General features: G+C 35.5%; 1 protein-coding gene and 1 long non-coding RNA gene across 2 annotated transcripts; one reads left to right on the top strand and one right to left on the bottom strand.

Annotated features, from left to right (window-relative positions):
- Positions 1 to 3777: 3777 nt before the first annotated feature.
- LOC131531088 (uncharacterized) lies at positions 3778 to 11641 on the top strand. Its single transcript, XM_058761634.1, has 8 exons — positions 3778 to 4135; positions 4648 to 4839; positions 8858 to 9181; positions 9257 to 9592; positions 10865 to 10980; positions 11170 to 11182; positions 11270 to 11289; positions 11348 to 11641. Exons 1-8 carry the CDS (start codon positions 3778 to 3780, stop codon positions 11639 to 11641), a joined length of 1653 nt encoding a protein of 550 aa, XP_058617617.1.
- A 26-nt stretch (positions 11642 to 11667) lies between these two features.
- Positions 11668 to 12252, bottom strand: LOC131529966 (uncharacterized). The gene is made up of 3 exons (XR_009268262.1): positions 12043 to 12252; positions 11782 to 11922; positions 11668 to 11695 (listed from the first exon to the last, which is right to left on the bottom strand). It is a non-coding gene; the product is annotated as an uncharacterized LOC131529966 (long non-coding RNA).
- Between the last annotated feature and the right edge of the window lie 6654 nt (positions 12253 to 18906).

Raw genomic sequence — 18906 nt, 5'->3', positions numbered from 1 at the left:
AATCAGACATTGCATTACCATGTAAATGGTACATTAAAATCATGTTACAAAATATTTTCATTCATGAATTATAAAAAATTAAGTTTGGATAGTGCACTATAATGTCTCTGTTCAAAACTGTGGGTGACAGTTAAGGGGTTAAGGTAAGTGGTTGCAATCAATTTATTTTAGCTACCTTTAAATAAACAAATTTAGACTAACTTTCAACATATTTATATATTTATTTAATCAAATGTCGCTAAAATAAATTGTTTGCAACCACTTGCCTTAAAAAAAAAATAAAAATAGACCGGGGGCAATTGCAACACAATCGATACCTCCAATCAGAATCAAGAGTGATGAAACTTAATCTGCTAAGTAAGATCATCTCTCTGCCTGTGGAAAAGGAGCACAATCATTTCACCTCAGCAGAATTTTTTTAACAAAATACTGATTTTGTGGTATGAAAATAAATTTTTGGATATACAGTATTTTTCTGCTACTGTCTAAAGTTTGGATGATTGCGAATTTAAACTACATACATTTTATCTCTAGGTTATTGATAGAAAATTAACATTCTATGCTAATATAGGTGTGGCTAGCTAGCATATGAGATTTCATCATGGCTGGAACACTGTTACAATTGCCCCCTAGCCACAGGGCCCAGTGTAAACACCTTGTTTCTCTGCATTGACGTAGCTACTTTTCTGTTAGAAAATAAACATATTTTAAATGTAACACTACATTTAAAATGATTAGTGCTGCTTTTAAATCTTTTAAAAAAATAAAATGACTATTACCTCCACATGATCTCATTGAGTTCTTCTGTTAAAATGTTCATCTTGTACCATTTCATTAAAGACTGTTCTTGACTCATCAGCCAAATAATGTATTTGATTAAAATATATTTCAATAATTAAAATCTAGTTACCTCTAGAATAGTTGCAGTCTTCTGCAAAAAAAATATAAGTAGACTTTTGCTTTTTGAATATTGCCTGACATTTAAGCGAATTTGAACCATATATATATATATATATATATATATCAGTGGCGTTCCGTCCATAAGCTGCGAATGCGCCGCATACCCAGGCCGTCTGAGAGAATGAGTTCACGGGCTAATGAATATAAACATGATTATAAGTTGATCTATTGTCATTTGAGATGTGACTTAAAGCTTAATAAAGTGTTGGGAATAAGTATGTAAAATTATTTATTTGAAAAAAATTTAAATTTTCTGTAAATCTACGTCAGTGAGACAGTAACGGAAGCTTCCGGGTAAGCGGATTCTCCGCAGCGTTGGCGCCTCCGCTCTGTGGCTGTGACTCTCAGGATTGTAGCGCGTTCTCAGTGTTTAGCTGCTGTGCGGCTGTTTTCATGAGCGGGGTAAGCTGTCCAAGAAGCGCTCGCCCAGGTGGAAAAATGCGCTTTTGCTGCCAGATCTAAATTGCCGAAAATTACATTGTGTTTGATGCAAAACTAACCCGACGAAATCATATGAAAAAAAAAAAAAAAAAAAAATCATAACTGTATATTTTCATGCTTTCTCAAGCAAAGCAAATTTTGAAAGTCCACTAAAAACATATCTGGTCATAGACAATGTTGGTGGCGTTATTGTCAACATGCCTAAGTAGTAAATAAATAAAAAAATGTTTATAAAAATGTATACAAAATTTGAAATAATAACAAACATCATTTCCGTATACTTGTGTCGCTTACAGTTAAAGTCCTTCTGTGATTTTATTGTTGTTTGCAACGTTACTTGGCAATATTTTAAATATATTATTATTATTATTTATTTATTTATTTATTTATTTATTTGTTTGTTTGTTTGTTTGTTTGTTTGTTTGTTTGTTTGTATTTTGCATGGTATTGTCATCCGGTGGGAGTTTTAACTCCTATTCACTTGCAATAAAAAAAATAAATGGGGAAAAAAAAAAAAAAAAGATTAATTCAGTTGATGCAGAGACGTAGACCGGTGAAATCCCCCATCTCCCCACGCTCTGAATATTACGTATCATAACGTAACTACGTGTAAACGTTATTTGGCGGTTTTTACTTGGAAAATCAGCTGTTTTCTAGCATTCCAATAACTATGGATAAACCTGAAACGATAGAAGAAGGATTGGAGATGAATTTCATTTACAAATAGCCTAAGGTAGGAATGTGCATACTTTTAAATCGACACCTGCCACGGTGTTTTCCTCTTTGAGTGTGTCCTAAAAGTGTGTCTTAATCTTAGCACTCAGCATACCCGGTTAAAAAAGTCACCGCTCGCCACTGATATATATATATATATATTGTGGCGGGAGGAAGAATCACACGACCAGAGTTGTAAAGTCCAGGGGTCAGAAAGTAAAAGTCCTGCCATGTGTTTATTCCACCCATGAACTCAGCAGCTGATTTCACCAGAGGAGGAACCAAGTCATTCCTTTCAAGTCACAAACGAGTCTCGAGTCAAATCCCAAGTCCTCAAAGAGTTAAAGTTAATGAGATAATTAAGAGACTAATTAAATTATGATTGTGCATTAGTGATGAACACCTGCTGTTATTGAGAATAACAGAGGATCAGCTGTTGATGTTTTATTGGTTAAAATGATGCCACCATCACGGAGATCAGTGCTTGCTTTAGTTGGGCTCTTGGCCTTTTTAATAACTCAAAGTAATTTGCTTTTAAGCAATTGCAATAGTGTTTTACAGCAAACATTTGTGCATTGCTGAATTAAAAGCTTGAGGTTTGGCTCTTTTGAGCTTGAGTTTTGCTTGCACTTTCTGCTTCTAAATCATTTGAATGAACATCATGAAGATGTCTCTTTAGTTTGGTGACTGACATTCAGCTATTATTGAGCTGTGAAAAAAGTCCTGTTAAACAAGTGCCACTATAATGCTCTAATATTGGAAAAAATAACTATATCAGCTCAGGCTTTTAAACATGAACACTTATCATATGATCCTCAACAGTGGTGACAATAATTTTTCATACTGCAGTGCATGATGGGAGTTTTTACTATGGTGTTACCCAGCATGCATTGCAGCATGAAGCATTTTGAAGATTGTCACCATTGTTGAGATTCATATGCTGGTTAGTGATGTCTGTGTGTGTCTAATTGGAATGAGAGTTCAAATATGTACAATAGGTTTAAAATAAATTCATTATACTTGTTGGACCAATGCTTTCCTTGCATGCTGTAGTTTCACAGGGTTGATTATTCAAAACATAAACCTACAAATGAAATAAAATATGTTGGATGTAGTCAGGCCAGGTGACGATTATTTATTCATCTAAAAGCAGCTAACAAGTGCTCACTGCACAGCACTGATCTCTCTGATTTATAACAGCACATGCATTGCTACAAAAAGAGATCTAACACAGGAGTCACGGACCAAGAGCCCAACTAAAGCAAACACTGATCTCCATGATGGTGGCATCATTTTAACCAATAAAACATCAACAGCTGATCCTCTGTTATTCTCAATAACAGCAGGTGTTCATCACTAATGCACAATCATAATTTAATTAGTCTCTTAATTATCTCATTAACTTTAACTCTTTGAGGACTTGGGATTTGACTCGAGACTCGTTTGTGACTTGAAAGGAATGACTTGGTTCCTCCTCTGGTGAAATCAGCTGCTGAGTTCATGGGTGGAATAAACACATGGCAGGACTTTTACTTTCTGACCCCTGGACTTTACAACTCTGGTTACATTATGAATCCAGATATACTTCTCTACTAACAATCTTTATGATCTGTATTAAAACATTTCCACTGCACTTTCCTGTTGTATAATTTTGATTGGCTTATGACTAACTCTGTTTATTCTTCAGGTCTTTTTGGTTTTAGAGCCATCTTGCCAGTTTTTGTGAAGGATGGAGATTCAGTCACTCTACACACTGATGTTAAAACAGAACGACAAAAATATATTAAATGGTATTTTAATGGCATTCAAGTGGCTGAAATCACTGGAGATCTCAGTTTTATCTGCACAGATGTTCAGTGTAAAGATGGTGAAGAGAGATTCAGAGACAGAGTGAAGCTGGACAATGAAACTGGATCTCTGACCATCATCAACATCACAAACACAGACTTTGGACTCTATAAAGTGCAGATCATCAACAGCAGCACAATCAGTGAAAAGACCTTCTTTGTTGCTGTATATGGTGAGTCATTATGTTTAAAACCTCGCCATGTACATTTAAATTAAATAAATGTGTTAAGTGGGAAATGGAAAACTCAGAGCAAAGCAATTACTTAATGCTTTGGCAGAGAGGGGGAATTCCTGTCACACCAATTCACTCTGCATGAATCCAATGGGTGATTGGAGTGAACTTAAACTGGACACCAGAGCAATTCTGTGATTGGATGGGGTGGGCCAATGGTAGGCCAGGCTCACCAACCTGGTGGAGACAGTCCTGAAACATTTTGCCTTACCCAACATTTTGCGTAACCTTTAGGTTTTAAGAGTCTTGTTCTGGTTAAGAAGACCTGGTTTAGTTCACCAAAAATCCAAAGTGCGGAGAACTTAATGAAGAAAATATGCAAAATATGTTCATAACTGTGAACATTTTGTCACAAATAAATAAATTTCATTTCCACAGTTCTTTCATGTTGTGTAGTTTGTTTGTTATTATCAGCAAAAAGATCCTCCAGCAGCTGTTGGTTTGTGTTTCAGGTGCTCCTGCTGTTAAACCAGATGAAATGTCAGTGGAGGAGGGAGAGTCTGTCACTTTAGATCCTGGTGTAATAAAAAACCAGAATGATTTGCTGACATGGTATTTTAATGACATTCTCATCGCTGAAATCAATGAAGATCAGTGTAAGATCTGTACAGATGAACAGTGTAAAGAGAGATTCAGAGACAGACTGAAGCTGGATCATCAGACTGGATCTCTGACCATCAGAGACATCACAAACACAGACTTTGAACTCTATAAACTACAGATCAACAGCAGCAGCAGCAGCATCATAAAGAGCTTCATCATTACTGTCGGTAATGAATATCATTTAATAATATATCAAATATATCAGTGTTTGATCTTGTGGGTGTGTGATCCACTACAAGAAGTGAAAACTCTCTGCCTTGACTGCATTTATTTCAGTCCTCCTCAGACTGCAGCCGCCTGCTCTTTCAAGGCAAAGCATTTGTGGATAAACTGATCAATGCACATTAAATATACTGTGATTCACAAAGTTATTATAGTTAACTGTAACTAAAACTGAAATGAAATTCCAAAAATGTCTAGAAAAAACAAATGAAAACTAAAAGTAAACTACACTGTAAAAAATTGCTGTAAAAAAACGGCCATATTCTGACAGTAGCATCCTACTGTGTTAGTAAGAAACATATGTTATAACAACAAAAACCAAAAAAAAAAAATTGTAAGTAAATGTTTTTGGATTGCAATCATCATGAAGCGGTCTGCTTCGCTGACCTTATTCCATTTTTAATGAAGTGGTGTGTCTTTTTTTTTTTTTATTATTTTCATGTTCTGATATGTGCTATGATACAACAAAGCAATCTATTATGAAAAATTTTAAAACATCTTATGCACAAAACCTTCAATACTACAGCATAATAAAGACACACACAGACGTCAAGAATCAGCATATGAATCTCAACAATGGTGAGTCAAAATCTTCATGCTGCAATGCATGCTGGGTACCATCAGAGTACAAAACTCACCCATGACTCCCAGCATGCATTGCGACATGAATAAATTATGCCACTGAATTGTCCTCTTATTTTCTCTAATTCTTTCTATTTGCTTTTATTATTGCTTTTGTTTTTGTGTTGAGTTTTAGTAGCGTGTTTTATGATGTTCAGAGTTGATCTGTTTGTTTATTTATTTTGGTTGATAGTCACCACTGTTGAGATTCATACGCTGATTCTTGAGGTGTGTGTTTCATAGCACTTTGGAGTTTTTTTTTTTATTTGAAATAGTCAGTAATATTTTTAACAATCTCAAATAAACGAGCAAAATCATCATCATCATCATGTAAATTATTTCATCATCACTTTGGTAACAGAAGAGACGCAGGAGAAAAAAAAAAATTAGTGAATATAGTGTTTAATGATGGTTATGTCGTTAGTATAACATAACTAACAATATTACAGATTTTGTTTTGGTTCTTTTCGCCATAACACGTGTTTTAAAACACATGTTTACAACAACCAAAGAAAAATTAATGTTAAAAAGTCAAGGTTCAAGAGCCCAACTAAAGCTAACACTGATCGCCATCATGGTAGTTAAAAAACAACTTGCATTTCTGTGAACTTCTGACAGAAATAGCATCAGTCTGGTTAGTAATGTGTGAAGTAATGTGTGAAGTAATGCTGTTTTAGGAGTTGTTTAATCAGATCTTGAGATTTAATGTCTTCTTTATTTCAGTTGATTTCATCTAAGCTGTGGCTGAAGTCAGTTGTAGTTCTTGTGTTTCTCTTTCTTCAGTGATTCTGCTTGTTAACAGCAGCTGTGCATCACTAATGCACAATCATCACTTAATTAATCACAGAATTATCTCATTAACTTCACTGATTCAGTGTTACTCTAACACTCTGTAGTGTGCACACATTACAAGTGTTCATTTAAAACTGAGGATTTTGCCATGGACTTTAAAGGGTTAAAGATGTAAGAAGAGAAAAACAGCATGAAATGTAATTTAACAGCAATAAACTGTGATTAATTTACGGCAACAAACTGTAGAAAAACAGTTACTTACTGGCAACCGTGCTGCCAGTAGATTACCGTGAATTCAAAGAAAAACAGCAATTTACTGTAAAACGTAACAGTCAGATTAACCAAACTAAAAAAGTTATTTTTACTGAAATATTAGTGAAGGTCCACAGAAAACAGTTATGCAAAGTCATGAACTGATCAGGAGAGTAAATATTAATCTGAACTGTATTAATGTGTTTTTGTACAAGAGAGATCTGTTAGTTTAATGTAGTTTTGTGGGTCACCGTTGTGCTGGAGAGTAGAGCCTATGCTTCAGTCAATGATGAGACACAAACACTGATGTTCTGCAGCTTTTTTTTTTTATTAATTTAATTTAATTTTTTTTTAAGTGTGCAGTTATTTAAGCAGCGATGATCTTTTTGTTAAGTGCTCCAGCGCATGTGCTGTAGCTGATGATGAACTGAAACAATTTGAGTTAAAGACATGTTTTTAGTTATTTAAAGTGTTTGCAGTTTTATAGTAAGAAATATATTTTCTCAGTGGATACAAATGATATAAGTTCACATTACTAATGCCATATGAATACCAATATTTTAAACTGTTTGAACCAATTGGAGCAGAGTTCATTTCCATGGTAGTATAACAGTAACAGGCTGTAAAAATGAAAAGCTGTAAATTAATGGTAGAGGGCTGTAAAATAACAGTACATTACTGGCAACTCTGCTGCCAGTACATTACTGTTATTTAACGGCACAATTTTTTACAGTGTATACACTGCCGTTTGGGATCAGTAAGACTTGTAATGTTTTTAAAGAAGTCCCATCATTATGCTCATCAAGGCTGCATTTATTTGATCAAAAATACAGAGAAAAACAGTAATCTTGCAAAATGTTATTACAATATAAAATAATGGTTTCTATTTTAATATACTTTAAAATATAATTTATTTCTGTGACGCAAAGCTGCATTTCCAGCAGCCATTACTCCAGTCTAAAGTGTCATATGATCCTTCAGAAATAATTATAATATGCTGATTTATTATTATAATTATCAATGTTGGCAACAGTTGTGCTGCCAAATATTTTTTTTTGTAAACTGTGATACTTTTTTCAGGATTCTATGATGAATAAAAAGTTAGAAGAACAGCATTTATCTGAAATAGAAATCTTTTGTAACATTATAAATGTCTTTGTCATCACTTTTGATCAATTTAAGTGTTAATTTCTATAATTTCTTTCCCAAAAAAATAAAAATAAAATAATAATAATTACACTGACTCCAAGCTTTTGAATGGTATTGTGTATAATGTTACAAAAGCTTCTTATTTTAGATAAATGCTGATCTTTGAATCTTTCTATTCATCAAAAAATCCTGAAAAAATGTACTTTTAAATATTGATTCAGAATTCAAATAGAAAGCAGTTATTTTAAATAGTAAAAATATTTCACAGTATTACTGCTTTTGCTGTATTTTGGATCAAATAAATGCAGGCTTGGTGAGCAGAAGAGAATTCTTTAAAAAACATTAAAAATCTTTCTGTTCAAAAACGTGTATATATATACACACAGTATATAAAGCAAAAACCCTAAAACATTATTGGCCACCCAAGGTCCATTGTGAAATTCTACACTATGATTGGACCTTTTAAAAAAAGCAATGTAAAGCTTGATTATTGACCTTAGTGAGTCGCTTTGGATAAAAGCTTCTGCCAAATGGAAAAACAAAACAAAAAATCTAGATGAAAACATGTTATTTATGTGAGAGATTCAAATAGCAGAACTAAAAACAAAAACAATGTTTTGTAGTAAAACATGGCATTGTATTTTAATGTGGTGGAAAATAACATAATTTCCTTAAGTACTTACTTTCACTCAAGTGTTTTGATGGGTGAATGTCATCTGTCAGGGCCATCCTTTGGGCGGTGCAACTGGTATAGTCGGGCGCCGCAGCGAACAGACTGAGGGGAACCCCGCTCCCTACCTCGTACCGGGCCCCGTGTAAACCAGGGACGGCCGTGTGTAATATTCATGTATTTTTCTCAAGATCATCTATGAGTCAAATGTATGTTTGTCTGATGAGTGAATGTGTGAATCAATGATTTTCTTCTGGTGTTTGTTTGTATGTTACATTTCACAACATTTTCACAGCACTTTCCTGTTATATGTTTTTGTTTGGCTCATGATTAACTGTCAATTTCTTCTTCAGGTTTTTCCAGTGTTGGTACAGATGAAGTGTCAGTGTCTGTGACAGAGGGAGATTCAGTCACTCTACACACAGATGTTGAAACAAACCAGCAAGACATAATAGGGTGGTATTTTAATGGTATTTACATCGCTGAAATAAGTGAAGATCCCAGTAAGATCTGTACAGATGATCAGTGTGATGAAAGATTCAGAAACAGACTGAAGCTGGATCATCAGTCTGGATCTCTGACCATCACAAACACCACAACCAGAGACTCTGGAGTTTATAAACTACAGATCATCAACAGCAGAATCAGTCAAAAGATATTCATTGTTGCTGTATATGGTGAGTCATTATGACTAAAAGCAAGTCTTTTTTTCAGCAAAAAGATCCTCCAGCAGCTGTTGTTTTGTGTTTCAGATGCTCCTGAAAAATATGAAATGAATAGAAAGTCAGTGAAGGAGGGAGACTCTGTCACTTTAGATCCTGCTGAAATAAAAAACCCAAATGATTTGATGAAGTGGTATTTTAATGCCATTCGCATCGCTGAAATCACTGGAGAGCAGAGTGAGATCTGTACAGATGTTCAGTGTAAAGAGAGATTCAGAGACAGACTGAAGCTGGATCATCAGTCTGGATCTCTGACCATCATGAACACCAGAACCAGAGACTCAGGAGTTTATAAACTAGAGATTACCAGCAGCAACAGCAACATCAGTATCAGCGTCATTAAGAGCTTCAGTGCTACTGTCACTAGTGAGTATCAAGTACTCTTTTATTGCATTTTCTCTCGAGCTGGTTTAGAATACATTTTGACATTTTGGAACCAACCATCTAAATGTTTTAAAAATAACATTTTGAAAATAGAAATACGAAATTATGGAAAAGGTTCAATTAAATGTTTTAATATAAAACCAGAAATGCCAGTAGTTCATCCGATTCATTCAAAACGACTAATTCATTCAGGAACGAATCAAGTGACTAAATTTGTTCCTCCAAATTAAAAAAACGTTACTTGAAATTATGTGAATATAATGCAGCATATTGGGTCTAAATATAGACAATAGTACACATTTTTTTTCTGAATGTACTATATGGGTGTTAAAGCCTCATGGTCTGTGCCTGATTTAATGCTGCCCTGCTCTCTAGTGATAAAGACTGTTTGTCTTTATTCATTCCAGGTTCAGGGGCCTGTACCATGAAGCCGGATTAGCTGGCTAGCCAGGTAAGTTTCAGTTTAGTTTGCCCCAACTCCGGGTTTTAGTTACCATGAAGGTAGCTCGGCTTTAAGCGTTGTTTGACGCCATGGTATCTTATGCTGCACGGCTAACCTGCTCCGGGGCAGGTTATGTTCTGGATTTGAGGTCTCAGACTGAAATTCGACCAATCAGCTGTGATCAAAGAAACATATAGGTGACGTCACATATCCCAGTGTCTGTTGCAATGGCTTCACCTTTTCTACCAAATCCTGTGGACATCTCCGCACAAATTGTTAGACGAGCACTTCAGAGAAAGAGTTTTAGGGACAGACAAAATCCCTAGATTTTCCTGATACTTACTTGTATGAAAGATACAGATTCTCCATGGAAGGAATCTCTTATATTTGCGAACTTCTTGAGCCGCACATATCAAATGTGACACGTCGAAGTCATGCTCTTACTGTACCGCAAATGGTATGCATTGCGTTGTGTTTTTGCAAGCGGTGCGTACTTATATGCGGTCGGTGATGCAGAGAACCTTGGGAAAAACACGGTTTGTCGAACCATTCGCAAGGTGGTCCTCGCACTGCAGGGTACATGAATAGCTTCATAGTGTTCCCTGGACATTTATCGACCATGTCCATAAAAGAGGGCTTTTATAAAATTGCCGGTAAGATTGATAGGGTGACACTACATGAACAGATTTACTTTTATACATTCACTTTTTCTCCCCAGAAAGCAGATTTCACTTAGAACACTTAAATTATACAATACAGTACATGTTAATATTATTCTAAATCTTTTAACAAATATATTAATCTTATGATAGGATTCCCTAGAGTCATAGGAGCAATAGACTGCACACATGTTGCAATCTCCACAGCTCTTGGAGAACATGAGGCAGATTATGTGAATAGAAAGTCCTTTCACAGCCTCAATGTTCAGGTAGGTGTACTATAGATTCAAGATGACTTATTTTCAGTGAGATGAATCATTAACACATATGACAATGATCTACTGTACATTTCATCTTCAGATAACTTGTGATCATGAATGCATGATCACAAGCTTGATGCCAAATGGCCTGGCTCAGTGCATGACTCACGAATTTTCCGTGAGTCTGTGTTGTGTCAGCGCTTTGAGGAAGGCAAGTTACAGTACAAAACACTTTAAAGTGTTCTTTTAATTGACAAAGCAAAACTTATACAATTTTCCCTTTTCTGTTCTGTGACAGGGCTTTTTGATGGCCTGTTGGTAGGAGACAGGGTTATGCATGCCAGAGATTTTTACTAACCCCTATCTTGACCCTCAGACAAGGCCACAAAACAGGTTCAATGTGGCCCTCAGTAAAACCAGGGTCAAGATTGAGATGACCTTTGGCATCCTAAAGGCACGTTTCAACTGCCTTTGGCGGTTAAGGGTGTCACCAGAGCGGGCATCACAGATAGTGGCTGCATGTGCCATTCTGCACAATATAGCCACTATCAGAAAGGAGCAAGCACCACCACTAAACCAGCTTCTCCCCGATGAAATTGACCCAATCACACTTGACCACCCAGCTGGCGCAGCTGTCAGAGATGCAGTCACCATACAATATTTTACTTAATAAAAGCACATTGAAACTGCAGATAGGTCTCAAATGGTTTTATTGTTGATGTGGCTAAGGAGGGAGAAAGAGAGAAAGATGCATTAATAAGTATTGAGTATTCATACTAATGTGTTTCCTGTTTTAGTAAGTTCACATACTGAGATCTGTTTTTCCAGTTGTTTGATCTCCAATTTAATTTTTTTAATTTGGAGGCTCCTCAGCTCACAGTCCAGCTCCTTTAGAGTGCAGTCCAATTCTAGGCTCCTTTTGTAAAGGGCCCTGACTGAGTCAGTTTCCACCTGAAATATAATTCCACCACAAACAGTCATTACAAATCTTAAGGTAAATCAAATGACAAGGCAGGAGTTAATACAGGCACAGGACTGGCTGTAATTTATGTCAAGGGTTTAAAGCAGTACCTTGTTCACATTCCTTCTGAAGCCCATTGAGGTAGAGGCATCAGTTTGTGGGGCAGGTTGTGAAAAATCCTACAATAAAAGATAAGGGCCAGTCACATTTGTGTGACATTAAAATGTGTGCCATAAACAAAAAAACAAATGCATTCACCTCAGCAATGGTTTCAGAACACACAGAGAGGGTGTCTTCGTCATTTGCTTCACCCTAATAAATTAAAGTAGGCCCAGAGGTGGAAAGTAACAAATTACATTTACTCGCGTTACTGTAATTGAGTAGCTTTTTTGTGTACTTCTACTTTTTAAAGTAATTTTTAAAATCTGTAATTTTACTTTTACTTAAGTATATTTTGTTTGAAGTATTGTACTTCGCTACATTTTAAAACACATTAATTACTGAGTAAAAAAAAAAAAATCGCTCCCTGGAAACTACTGCAGTAAATAATGGGCAGGAAAACAAACTGGCGCTAAAATCAGAAGAAAGATGCAGACGGACAAGACAGGTGGTGCAGACCCAGCTGAAAACCAAACCCCGTCGTATTCTGCTGAAGTTGAACTCGAACCCCTGGTCATATTTAAGCTCTATTATGCACTGTAAACTGTGTTTGCCTAGGGAGACCAAACTAGCAGCTTATAAAATCTCGACATCAACCCTTCGCGAGCATGTAGAGGAAAGGTAAATACTTGTATCGTTGCATTGGTGGTTAAAATGAAGCTTTGACAGTTTAGCAAAAGGTTTTGCACAAATTAGCCAAAAAGACAGTGGTGCAAGGGTGTGCGATATATTGTCTGTGATGATATCGTAATTGTTGTTTTAACGAAGTGCGATTTGACATTATCAGTATTTTGCCAAAAACCAAACAAAACTCTCCTAGAGTGCTGTGAAGTCTAGTAGATTAGACTAGTGCGAGTGCACATTTAGACTGTGTTCTTTCACTGCGTGATTCAGTCTGTTAAAATGCATTTAAAATGTTCACAAAATTGAATATATAGGGGCAGAAAATGTATATATTTATATCATTTCATATAGTAAATCAATATCACACGAAGAGTGCCGCTTTTTCTCCAAAAATCAGCATGATTACATATAGATTTTTTACAGTGGGTCAAAAAACAAGAAGTTAATTAAGAGACTTGCGTTTTAGACACCATATTGCCTGTTTTTGCTCTATTTCGACAACAAAAATAATCCCAAACACAGCCACAGCACAGTTTTGCGTCTCTGAGCAATGACGGTGTTTCGTTCCTGAATGAATAAACTGTTTAAATGATTCGGTTCAGTCGCAATGACTCACTTATTAACAGTGATTTGGTGACACCTACTGGCGGTATTAATGTAACATTTAAAGTATCTTTTGATTTTTTTTTGTTTTGTTTTTTTGTTATATATAATTTCAAATGAGTATTCAACATTTTATGTCTTACATATTAAAATATTATTTCTGCATTTGTAACTGCAGGTTAAATGCATTCATGTCCTGCATTAAACAGTGTGTAAATACATATATGCCACTTCAGATGAAGCTTCTGTGTTTCCTCTGCATTGCAAAGATAAATTTTGTTGATATTGATTTAATTTGCCTGGTAACAGCCCAAATGTCTTATTATTCTAAATAACTGATTCCTTTAATTAAAGACAACTAGTTTGAGATTTATTGGCCTGTCTCAGGGTGTCAAACTCAGTTTCTGGAGAGCCGCAGCTCTGCAGAGTTTAGTTCAACCCTGCTCCAACACACATACCAAGTAGTTTTCAAATAAGCCTAAATGATTAGATTAGCTGGATCAGATGCATTTAATTAGGGTTATATCTAAACAGTGCAGGGCTGTGGTCCTCCAGGAACTGAGTTTGACACCCTTGGCCTATCCCATTTTGCGTCCCTCACACTGTTAAAATGTAACTACGTAATTTTTACTTGAGTAAATTTTAAATGAGCTACTTTTACTTTTACTTGAGTAGATTTTTAGACTGGTACTTTTACTTGTACTTAAGTAAAATTTCATTAATGTAATGGTACTTTTACTTGAGTAGAATATTTTCGTACTCTTTCCACCTCTGAGTAGGCCAATGTAAAGCGTAACTGTTGTAAAGCATATTCATAGTGTTCTGTCTGCTGCAAGCTCACTTCTGTGTGGGAGACTGTGAGAAAGTGTGCCGGCTTCAACAGGGACACTGTATTTCCCTCTACTACATGTGGCCAACACACAGTCAGCCACATGTAAAACTTTTAAAAGGTAGTAATGCATTGCACACATACCCAGTGTCACTTGCTTAGAGGAGCCAGCACCAGGGTCAGATTGTACAGCACCTGTAATACCATCCATAATCGGCCGCCCCTTATTGCTACTCAGAGCCAGCTCCTCTGCCACAGTGTATTCTGGGGAGGTGGCCCTCCCAGTTTTTTCCGAAGGTCACACTTTTTCTGTTTGCTGCAAAGAGTTTTTGTGAAAATGTTCACGAAAATAATAAAAGGTTATGGTAAATACTCACCACTTTGAATTATATTTTTATATTTTGTCTTTATCTGCTGCCAAGAACGTTTGTAGTTGGGGTTGCATCTAAAAATCAATGAATAGCCTATTAACCTCTTAACTGTCACCGTCCACCCTGTGGGACGCCTACCTTTACTTCACTATTTTACAATTAAATCCTAATCTAATCATGACAAACTATATATCGTTGGAAAGGTCTAAGACTCCTAAATAGGTATTTTACCACTTTTTCTGTTAAAAAATTATGTAGGAAAAGTAATAGATTAATTTATGACCAGAGGTGTCAAATCCAGGGTCAGAAAGTAAAAGTCCTGCCCTGTGTTTATTCCACCCATGAACTCAGCAGCTGATTTCACCAGAGGAGGAACCAACTCATTCCTTTCAAGTCACAAGCAAGTTTCGAGTCAAATCCCAAGACCTCAACGAGTTGAGGTAATTAAGAGATAATTGAGAGACTAATTAAATGTTGATTGTGCATTAGTGATGAACACCTGCTGTTACTGAGAATCACAGAGGATCAGATGTTGATGTTTTATTGGTTAAAATGATACCACCATCATGTAGATCAGTGTTTGCTTTAGTTGGGCTCTTGACCCTTTTAGTAACTGTGAATGGATTACTTTTAAGCAATTGCAATATTGCTTCACAACAAACATTTGCACATTGCTGAATTAAAAGCTTGAGGAAGCAGATGAGCTTACACTTTTGGCTTTTATGTTACTTGAATGAACATCATGAAGGTGTCTCTCTTTGGTTTATTTACTGACGTTCAGCTGTTACAGAACTGCAGGAATTTACTATTAAACAAATGCCATCGTAATATTAAATATTGGAAAAAATTAAGAATTATATTGCTCAGGCTTTTAGACATGAACACTTATCATACGATCCTCAACAGTGGTGACAATAATTATTCATACTGTGGTGTTACCCAGCATGCAACATTTTGTTGATTGTCACCATTGTTGAGATTCATACGCTGGTTCTTGATGTCTGTGTGTGTCTGAGTAGGACTGGAGTTTAAATATTTAAATGCATTAGATTTAAAATTCTTTCTCTATAACTACTACAGCAGTAAACTCATTGCGTACTGTGGTTTCACAGAGTTGTTTATTCAAAAGCAGAACATAAATTAAAAAAATGAAAATTGTTGTATGTGTATATATATATATATACACACACAGTATATTGGATGAAAACAGGTAAGCACCTGATGATTACCTCATCATATGAAAACAACTAACAGTTGCTCACTGCACAGCACTGATCTCTCCGCTTTACAACAGCACATGCATTGCTACAGAGAGATCTAACACAGGAGTCAAGGGTCAAGAGCCCAACTAAAGCAAACACTGATCTACATGATGGTGGTATCATTTTAACCAATAAAACATCAACATCTGATCCTCTGTGATTCACAGTAACAGCAGGTGTTCATCACTAATGCACAATCATCATTTAATTAGTCTCTCAATTATCTCTTAATTACCTCAACTCGTTGAGGTCTTGGGATTTGACTCGAAACTTGCTTGTGACTTGAAAGGAATGAGTTGGTTCCTCCTCTGGTGAAATCAGCTGCTGAGTTCATGGGTGGAATAAACACATGGCAGGACTTTTACTTTCTGACCCTGGATTTGACACCTCTGTTTATGACAAGAGTGCACCTGAAAAAAATCTACATCATGACATGAATTCTGACCTTTGTCACAGAAAGTCTTCTTAGTTGCCTTTTTTCTATCACGAATTAGAAATCATAAGAAATTATTTATCAGTAGAAAACTTAAAATTTCAAAATTCATCCTTTGAAACCCATTTTAAAATCAGACATTGCATTACCATGTAAATGGTACATTAAAATCATGTTACAAAATATTTTCATTCATGAATTATAAAAATAAGTTTGGATAGTGCACTATAATGTCTCTGTTCAAAACTGTGGGTGACAGTTAAGGGGTTAATCTATATGACACAGGCCTAATATACAGTAACATTTTTAGATACAAATACGTTTATACATACAATATACGTATATACATTTTAATTTAAGCATTAATAAATTTTTAAATAAAATGTTAACATTACGCCTAATGCACAGTGAAGTAACAGGAGTAACTTGAACAACTAACGGAATTAACATTAGATTAATAAATGCTGAAAACTATCGCTCATTGTTAATTCATGTTAGCTAATGCATTACGTTCTCTAAACAGATACAACCTTATTGTAAAGGCATCATATACGCCGCCCACATACATCGTTTTTAATTAATATTGAATGTATATTTGTTTAACTTACGCATTAACGCAATCAGCGATCTTCTTCCAACACTCTTCTCTTGCTTTGGCAGCAGATACAGTATTACTGCGTGCTTGAAACACATGTTTATATTCTTCATACTTTTGAATAATTATTTCTTGCTCCTCCGCAGAAAATAGACAGCTCTCGCTCTATCCATATTGAACGCCGACTGGTTGTTCGGTGCCGACGCCGCTCTTTATGTGCACGCGCCGTGGAGTAATCATAGCTTAAGGATCAAAGCCGAGTTGACAGAGAAAGTTGATGAGCTGCTTCATGGTACCAATTAAGCCTGATTGCATCGGTTTGGTTTTGTCAACTCAAAACTAATCCTGTAACCCGGAGTTTGTTTAGCCACCATCATGGTACAGGCCCCAGGTGAGTATTACATGCAAATGATTTAACAAGATGAAAACTTGAGATTTATTGTGTGAAAATATTTTTTTAAAGATGTGAAAATTTTTATTTTTATCCTAATTAATCTAAGCAATGTGTTTAAATGTGAGTTTGCCGATAAGCCTTTAGCAAATAAGCCTTGCCAATAAGCATTTAAAACGTATGAAATCCGTATCATTGTTTTTATGTTATTATACACAGTAAAAGCCCCAGTGTTAAATCAACACTCCCAGTGTATATATAATCCACACTCAGAGTGTTAAAAAAGTAACACTGAAGCAGTGTTAAAGTTAATGAGATAATTAGTTTAGTAGTTGAGTGATGATTGAGCATTAATGAAGAACACCTGCTGTTAACAAACTGAACCATTGAAAGAAAGAGAAAGAAGAACAGAGAAAAAGAGACGAGACGAGCAGAAATACAAGAACTACAACTGACTTCAGCCACAGTCTTTGATGAAATCAACTGAAGATAAAAGAAGACATTAAATCTCTCAAGATCTCAGCAGAGGATGATTGAACAACTCCACAAACAGCATCACCAGCTTCACACATTACTGACCAAACTGACTTTAGATGTTTTAGTTTTGATTGAATTACCATTATCGAGCTCAGTGTTTGCTTTAGGTGGGCTCTTGACCCTTGACTTAAAACACTACAATTTATTTGACTGCCATAACTGTGTGTTTGTTTAGACATATTAGTTATGGATGGTTAGACTTCAGTAAAGAAGTCACCAGCATTTAGTGATTTTCGTAACAGATTTCTTTCAGAGCACAGTCATTGATTGGTTAGAAATGTTGGTTTTGTTCACATAAAATATAGAGTTTGATCCATCAGTTTTAAGATTAATCTGAAAGACTTTCTAAAGTAAATCAGCACTAAAAGCTTAAGACTGCATTATCATACAGACATCAAGAATCAGCGTATGAATCTCAACAATGGTGACAATCAACAAATTCAGATAAAAAGATAATCTGTGAACATCACAAAACACGCTACTAAAAGTCACAACAAAATAGCAAAACAAAAGGAAATAGTAAGAATAAAAGAAAATACTAAAACAGCTGTATAATTTATTCATATCGCATTGCATTCTGGGAGCCATGGATGAGTTTTGATTGGTGCTCCCAGAATGCACTGCAACATGGAGCTTTATGTTGATTGTCACCATTGTTGAGATGTATATGCTGATTCATGAAGTTTGTTTGATGAAGAAAAGCAAAGTTTTCAGTGCAGGATAAGTTTCAAAAGTCTTTTAGATTAATATTAAAACTGTCAGATGTTAAACTGCGTCTATCATAAACTCAATAACAAAATTAACTAATCAATCTACCAGTGACTAATACTCCAAATTATATCAGTTACTCAAGTCACAATACGCTGATTACATCTTTATTGAAACGTAACCAGCCCAGAGCTCATTTTCGCTTGGCTTTTTTTCTTTTTTGCCATAACTAACATGTCTGAACAAACACACAGATATAGCAGCCAAACAAATTATAATATTTTAAGTCATGGGTCAAGAGCCCAACTACAACAACCACTGACCTCGATAATGGTAATTCAAACAAAACTAAAACATTAACATCTAAAGTCAGTCTGGTTAGTAATGCGTGAAGCTGGTGATGCTGTTTGTGGAGTTGTTCAATCATCCTCTGCTGAGATCTTCAGAGATTTAATGTCTTCT

The sequence above is a fragment of the Onychostoma macrolepis genome, chromosome 22 (genome assembly GCF_012432095.1).
Source record: "Onychostoma macrolepis isolate SWU-2019 chromosome 22, ASM1243209v1, whole genome shotgun sequence".
Classification (NCBI taxonomy): domain Eukaryota; kingdom Metazoa; phylum Chordata; class Actinopteri; order Cypriniformes; family Cyprinidae; genus Onychostoma; species Onychostoma macrolepis.
Note: the sequence above shows the minus strand (reverse complement) of the source record. Positions and strands in the feature narration are given on the sequence as shown.